This window comes from Anguilla anguilla, chromosome 3, assembly GCF_013347855.1.
Source record: "Anguilla anguilla isolate fAngAng1 chromosome 3, fAngAng1.pri, whole genome shotgun sequence".
Lineage (NCBI taxonomy): Eukaryota > Metazoa > Chordata > Actinopteri > Anguilliformes > Anguillidae > Anguilla > Anguilla anguilla.
In genome coordinates this window covers 64,479,335-64,486,938 of record NC_049203.1, presented here as the reverse complement: position 1 = coordinate 64,486,938, position 7,604 = coordinate 64,479,335, and the positions used below count along the sequence as shown (strand labels likewise).

The 7,604-nt window shown below is 40.2% G+C and overlaps 1 protein-coding gene across 5 annotated transcripts in view; it reads right to left on the bottom strand.

Moving 5' to 3' along the window:
• Positions 1 to 515: 515 nt before the first annotated feature.
• Positions 516 to 7,604, bottom strand: part of si:zfos-2326c3.2 (mitogen-activated protein kinase kinase kinase kinase 4) — a 62,886-nt gene continuing 55,797 nt past the window's right edge. For all 5 annotated transcript variants that reach the window (XM_035409645.1, XM_035409646.1, XM_035409647.1 and 2 more), the window contains 3 exons: positions 7,562 to 7,604; positions 5,546 to 5,685; positions 516 to 4,736 (listed from right to left, as the gene is read on the bottom strand). The exon at positions 7,562 to 7,604 is cut by the window's right edge and continues 117 nt beyond it. In XM_035409645.1, coding sequence (XP_035265536.1) covers positions 4,653 to 4,736; positions 5,546 to 5,685; positions 7,562 to 7,604 — 267 coding nt within the window. In that variant the 3' untranslated portion in view covers positions 516 to 4,652. The remainder of the gene's footprint in view (positions 4,737 to 5,545; positions 5,686 to 7,561) is intronic.

Below are 7,604 nucleotides of genomic sequence, written 5' to 3'. Positions count from 1 at the left end.
CTTAGTTCACATGATAATTGGCAGTGTCACACGGTGTCACCATGGGAACTCCTATTGCAAAAAGAAAAAAGAAATTAAACTTTTCCCTGAGGGCAAGAAGTCCCTGCACCACAGAACAGACATTATCTTGAGGTAACCAAGCAACCAAGAGCACCACTTATTTTCAATTAGACACATATTAAGGAGTTGTAAATCACATTACATTTTAAACCTTTTTCCAATTAAAATGCTATAAAATATTTTCTTGTACGGCTGGCTAGTTAGAGTAGCTATGCACTGCAAGCATTAGAGCATTAGAGGACAGGCAACTTCATCCATGGTAAATTGGCTTTCACATTAATTCACACATTTGGTTACTTATTAAATTAAATCAAAGTAATTATTCCAGACTCAACAACAAGTTTTTAATGAATGAATCTTCCTCAAACTAAAATGTTTTTTTTCAAGTGTTATGAATAAGAGGATAATGTTCTAACCATAAGGGAGTTTTTTTAAATGAGGTTTTAGGCATATGATTTTATTCTAAACCATTTTATTGCATGACAGAATGCATATAAAATTACAAGACTTAATTTAGAGCTTAACTAGTCAAATGGGGACTTGTATCGAAAGTAACATTCGGATATACAGTGCATGCTGTACACATAAAAATGTTTACAAAAATCCAGTGCACAAAAGCTAAATAAGCATAAGAATTATGCATTAGAATGAACAAAGAAAACTTGAGAAAAGTTGGGAGAATGATTATCTTTTAATATAATAGGGACATTATTACAAATTTCTGAGAAAAATGTATATGCAAAAAAACTTACCAAATACATTTTCTTTGAAACAGTAAATAGTCTGTAATGCTTGTTATTTTACATTTTCACAGGCAAAAAAAAAAAAATTAAAATAACCAAAAAAAAAAAAAAAAAAAAAAGGCATTGGACATTTGTCAAAAAATAAAAATAAAATAATAATTCTTGTCTCACATTTCGCTCAATTTGCATTTCATTGGCAAGCATGTATACTGTCAACCTTCTAGAACATCTCAAAGCAATGACACCATTCTTGGAACACAAATCCCGAAATCTCCTCGACTTTCTTAGCAGAACCGCCCCTAAACAGCAGCGGCTCACAGACCTCTACTACACTGCACACTTGCACCCGCCCTACGTCAACTTGCTCTGTCCTTCCATCTCTCGCTACACCTCCATTATACTTCCTGGCAAACCAGTCCCATTTCCCATTTCAAATGACAGGTTTAAAAAAAAAATACAATCCACACTTTAAAGCCACCAATTCCATACAACTTCAACCACGACAACACTTATAAATGGCACGATAAACATGCCATATACTTAATATGCCTTTTTCCCCTTGATGAATTAAAGCAGTGGCCTCTGAAAACAGGCAGCCAGTTTAACAGCTACTTGACAGCTTTATATTATAAGGGTTGTACAAAAACCCTTATAATTCGCAGAAACACAATGCAGTTTCAATGCAGTTTGGAGAAAAATTGGAGAGAGAGAAAAAAACCTAAAGAACTAAAATATCCTCTCTGTTATGACACCAGCAGTTCAGGCTGATGGCTTTCCAAACCATGTTACAGTCATACATTAACAGTACTTGTTCCTGAAAATATGTAATCGTTCTTCTTAACCAGCTACTACTGATGAATTGTTTTCCACTAGCCTATGTTCTGCTTATATTTGTCAAATGTATTTAATTTAGGACTACAGGGCTTCTATTGCTGTGGCAAAAATAATCACAGAAAATCACCTGGTTGGCTGTGGGAAGAAGCACGCTGACTGTAACTGTTACTTCAGTTCATAAAAATCAGACAAATTCCTATTACAGTGATAGTTTGTACTGTACGTTTTCAAAAGAAGTACCTCATATCTTGAGCTGAGTAATGCGCTTGTCAGTTGAATGCACCTGAAAACTATTATCTATTTACAGCCACACCCAGAAAAAGAGGAAGAAAGGTCAATATTGATAATACAGTACAAGGTTAATTCATAATAATCTGTCATTTAGAGAATGATATTATCTACTTAAATATGTTTACAGAACCAGCTGTATTACCAACATAAACGCCATTGTAACATTTACATATAGCTCCACCTGGTGGCCATAATGCAAGATGAAGACAAACACAACACAGCACAGCATAACATAACATTTTTTTGGGAGGTGGGCAAAGGGGTAAAAAAAAAAAAGTACAATCATTCAGCATCAAAAAGGATCAGCACAAAGCAAAATACAAAAGTGTTCTTCACAATTCTGAAAATCCCAAAATTTAGTGGAAACTACTACTTTTCAAGAGGAGAATTATGAACAACTGCTCTTTCACTTATACATTAGACTGACAAATTAAGTACATTTAGGAAACTGTAAAAGTAATTCAAATTAATGCAACATATGCAACATATGAAGTGATTCACATTTTTTTCAAGCCCATATATTTTCCAGGGTAGCTGGATGTCTAAGTTGTCCATCATCAATAGTTAACTGCATTTTCTTCACAAGCGATATGTATTCATTTTTATCACAGATACTGGCATTCACACCTTATTCAGCTGAAACTGCATGGAAGGTCCTTCTAAGGCGGGGTGTCCAATCTTATCCAAAAAGGGCTGGTGTGGGTGCAGGTTTTTGTTCTGTCCCAGCCACAAGACACCTGATTCAACTTATCAAGGTCTTGATCAATGACTATGATTAGTCTGTTATGTCTTAGTCCTGGGATAAAACAAAAGCCAGCACCCAAATCAGAATAAGCCCTTTTCGGTTTAGACTGGACACCCCTGTTCAAAAGCCATATTAGTTATTTCACAAAGACTATGTTCTGCCTGTTTTATATAGTAAGAGTCACCACCTTATACAGAACTGATTTCCAACCTTACATTTCTCCCCTTTTCTCAAATTTACATAATACTGAATATGTATGAAGACAATAAAATGTCTTTTTTAAACTGTTAGAATAAAGCATTTCTTACAGATATTGTACAATAAATCACATCAATAGTGCAAAGGACTATATGTTATGAAAACGCCTTTACTCCCTACATGCAGATGACCAAGTAGATATAAAATCTATAAAAAACAGTGCAAATAATATGTACATCCACCAAGGTAAGGAAAGACCTATTGGACTAATCTTATCTCTTTTTTTCTTCATAAAAACAAGTGCAACACACCGTCCCTGAACAGGCGTAGGGCTATTGTTCGCCTTCTCAGACTGAACGGGGACAGGCCATATGTTTACTTCGTCATCTGAAAAGCAGATTTTTCCTGAATACTGATGGACATTATGTAATATTAGATCTGCAGACTAGCGGCGGCTAACGCAAGAATTACTCCCACTCATACAGTACGTTTGCCTCAAGACAAGCGGAAGCCACTTCATCAATTAAACGAGCGAATGCTAACCGAACTGATCTAAAATTAATTCTGCCATCCAAATGGGCATCGTGAAACAAACAGGGTCAGTTTTCTTAGTGTAGAACAACAAACCTTTTCAGAATATGCAAGTTGAAAAAGTAATATTAATGCACGTGTGCAGACAAAATAGTATCCCTTTTTGTGACACCAATTCCATCATATATGCACGGATTTACAGTCATTACTAGTCACCAGGTCATTGTAGTCCAGACTTTAATGCTTCATGGGAATTTTAAACAATATAATGAACACTGGTCCCATACTCTCCTCCACAGAATAGGGACCAATGCTATTTATTTCCAGCGCCCATCAAATACTGATCAGGCATCAACTATATTATCATGTTCTTACTTTTATGAATCGATGAAGACACCTCACTGCCTTGAATTCTTGATTTTATAGAGGACCTCCATCTATTATTACCTACAACAAATACCATAAGAGATGCAGTCTGTGTGGATCTATCCCCTAATCCTATCTATAATGCTATGTGTGCACACCATGCATGTTCCCTGACATTTTCTATGGTTCAGTTATTACAACTGAGAGAGATGACGACGTGAACAGCAACGACAGCAGGCTCCGAAGCGGCATGGGAGATCTCTGAGCATGTTATAATAACATGACGAACGCATGGTTGAGTCACATCATTTCTAGCATTCAGGTACAGATGAGAGATCATCCAACAGCTATCCACTCTTGAATGTAGGCACTGGACGAAAAACATTCTATTTTGAGGGCTCTCTATAAAATCGAATCCCCCCGGGAATATTGAAACTGTCGGAAATTTGCTCTGAGGTATATATCTAGTGCTTAAAATATGATACTCCTTTTATTGCACACGTTAAATGCCAACGGCAATAACAACAGCCTATGGTGTTAGACCTCGGGGCTCGCATTAACAGGCGTTGTGAACAGTACGAGGTTTACAAAGCAAAACGTTCTCTCTTTTTCAAAATCGGGATAAGCCCACGTATAAAAACCTGACAAACCGAATCCTGGGTGCGTTTTGGGCTGAGAACCCTGAAATGCTTGTGCTTTTTTCAAAAAAAAAAAAAAAAAAAAAAGAATATATATATATTTTCATAAAAGTCTTTGCGATATTGAAACAAATTCAAATTCAGTTTCAGAATGGTTCGTTGGCGTCAGCCCCGCCTGTCAGACCCGAAGGGAGGAGTGGCATGACGGAGGAGGGTCAGCGTGGGGGTGACCGCGAGCTCCGGGGGTCACCAGTTGAAGAGGGAGTTCTGCCCCAGAGTCATGAAGTAGATCTGGCTGCTACCGCCCGACTGCACCGAGGCAAAAAACACCTTTCAGACGGAGAGAGGGACACAAGATGGACAGTGAGTAATCAAGCACGCACACACGCACACACACACACGGTCCATTTTAACACTTTGATATACATACATAACACATATCATTTATTTTTGTGCGCCATTTGAGTTGAAAGTGACTTCCTCGGCCATCTTGACCCTACATCTACAGCAGATAAAGTGGTGCTAGGACGGTGCTAACAAACACATAAATTGGGACTAGGATGGTGCTAACAAACAGATAAAGTGACCCTAGGATGGTACTAACAAACATAAATTGGCGCTAAGATGGTGCTAAGACAGATAAAGTGGTGCTAGGATGGCACTAACAAACCGATAAAGTGGTGCTAGGATGGTGCTAACAAAACAATAAAGTGGTGCTAGGATGGCACTTACACACAGATAAAGTGGTGCTAGCATGGCGCTAACACACATATAAAGTGGTGCTAGCATGGCGTTAACACACATATAAAGTGGTGCTAGCATGGCGCTAACACACAGATAAAGTGGTGCTAGGATGGCGCTAACACATATAAAGTGGTGCTAGCATGGCTCTAACATACATATAAAGTGGTGCTAGCAGGGCGCTAACACACAGATAAAGTGGTGCTAGCATGGCGCTAACACACATATAAAGTGGTGCTAGCATGGCGCTAACACACAGATAAAATGGTGCTAGCATGGCGCTAACACACAGATAAAGTGGTGCTAGCATGGCGCTAACACACATATAAAGTGGTGCTAGCATGGCGCTAACAAACAGATAAAATGGTGCTAGGTGCTAGGACAAGTGGGGTCCTTACTTTGTCGTTCCTCTCGCACAGAAACTTGAGCTTCTGCGCCTTCTTGTGCATGAAGACCCCCTCCAGGTTTCCTGTTTCGGCAGACCGCAGCTCGATAGCTTTGTCCCCCCAGCCCATCACCTGGTTCGACTGGAGGTAGGCTGTAGAAATCACACATACACACAAACACAGACACACACATAAACACACAGAGATTTTAACCATTTAACATTCTAAAGCTGATGTTACAACATTACATTATATTACAGGCATTTAGCAGACGTTCTTATCTAGAGCGACTTACGCAACTTTTTACATAGCATTTACACTGCATCCATTTACACAGCTGGATATGCACAGCAGTGCAATATAGAACTGCAATGCAGGTTAAGAACCTTGCTGAAGGTTACAACGGCAGTGTCCTACCTGGGAATCGATCCCGTGACCTTTTAGGTTACAAGACCAGCTCCTTACCCATTATAATACACTGCCACCTGTGTTACAATCACTGCTGGCAAATGAAAGCAATGGAGTTCTAAAACACTGACGATATGATAAAAATAAAAATAAGAAAAACCTTCCCAAAAACCCACTCTTCAAAGGCTTAAATATACAGGCTGGAGGCAGACTGTGGGAACCACACACGCACACACACAGGGAGAGCTTTTAAATATACAGGCTTTTAGGCTACACTAAGCCGCTCTCTTTCAAGACGCACTGGCAACGCAACATGAGATGCATTTTTAAAAATCAATAGGGCCCTTTTCCCTGCGCCCACCCCCCCGCCCCCCTCCCCCGCCCTTCCTCTTTTCCACTGCGCACTCTATAGCGCTTTTATTTACGCTCAGCCTGAAAGAGAGGAGCGGCATCTTTCGGGCGATTCCCCCCACAGAAAACTCATCCCTCTGATTAATGACCCGGTCAGCGGGCCCAAAACGATCAGCCTCGCGGAACATCTTATTTTTAGACCCCGGCGCCCCGAATCTGTCAGGACGGGTTGGATCCGGTTTGCCCTCTTTCGCTTTTCACGTCCGGCTCGCTACTGTCTGCGCCCAGTGATCCGTTTACAACTAGCAACTGTGTTGTCTCAGTTATCCATCATTTCAGATGCAGCGGAACAACAGGTCACACCGGACATCCATGAAATGCTAAATAGAAGACCACCACGTGTTTGTGTAGGCACGCTTGTGCATCTGATTATGAAGAGATTCTATAATCTAGAAGGCCTTATGGTAAATAACTTACACTTTATGCATCGTTGGTGTCAGGAAAAACCTCATACTTTTGTTTTTAACCACACATTAAAAGTTGTCAACCAGAAACTTTGTACTGTTTAAAGTTTCATAGCTCAACAACGAATAAAACTGGACGAAAACCCCACGTGACTGTTTCACCTTAAAGGGGAAGTGATGCACTTGGTTATGTGGCTCATTTGAGTGTCCTGTGGCAATACAACAGGACCCTCTTTGTGTTGTTATGTATTGTTTCGTCCTCACAATTCATCTTATTATCATCTTGTCTTAGTTAAAAAGCAAACAAACCAGAGTCGCATTATCAAGTGCTTCACTGTCCCTTTATTACTGTGCTGATAGATGATCCTTCAGAATTCAATTTTTTTCGGAGAGTTTTTGCACAACACTGATGGTATGGTCGATTTCAACTTAAATTCTGCCCACACGGCTACCTACTTACTAGAACAGTTCACATTAAAGGCCCTTTTAACCATTTTACTACTCTCCGGCCCACGCTGAAGCAAAACATCACACCGGGAATTTAATTCTCTGAAAAAAAGGCTTCTTTGGCTTGTCTTAATAGGGGAACCCTTTTTACTTCCTCATGGAACCCTCTATGGTAAGTGTGAAAAATTCTAAACCTCCCAACAAAGAACCCTCGAGCTGGACAGGGTTCCCCTACGGAGACACGGAGGAGCTTTTTAGGAACCCTTGAGGAGCCCTGAGAGCGTAGACCCCCCTTCAAGGCCTGGTCTCGGCACAGCTGAAAATCCAAAAGCGTGGCTCGGTCGGCACGGACACGCACCCACGGAGGCGGGCATCTCCCCCCACTGCAGCACCGTCTCCTT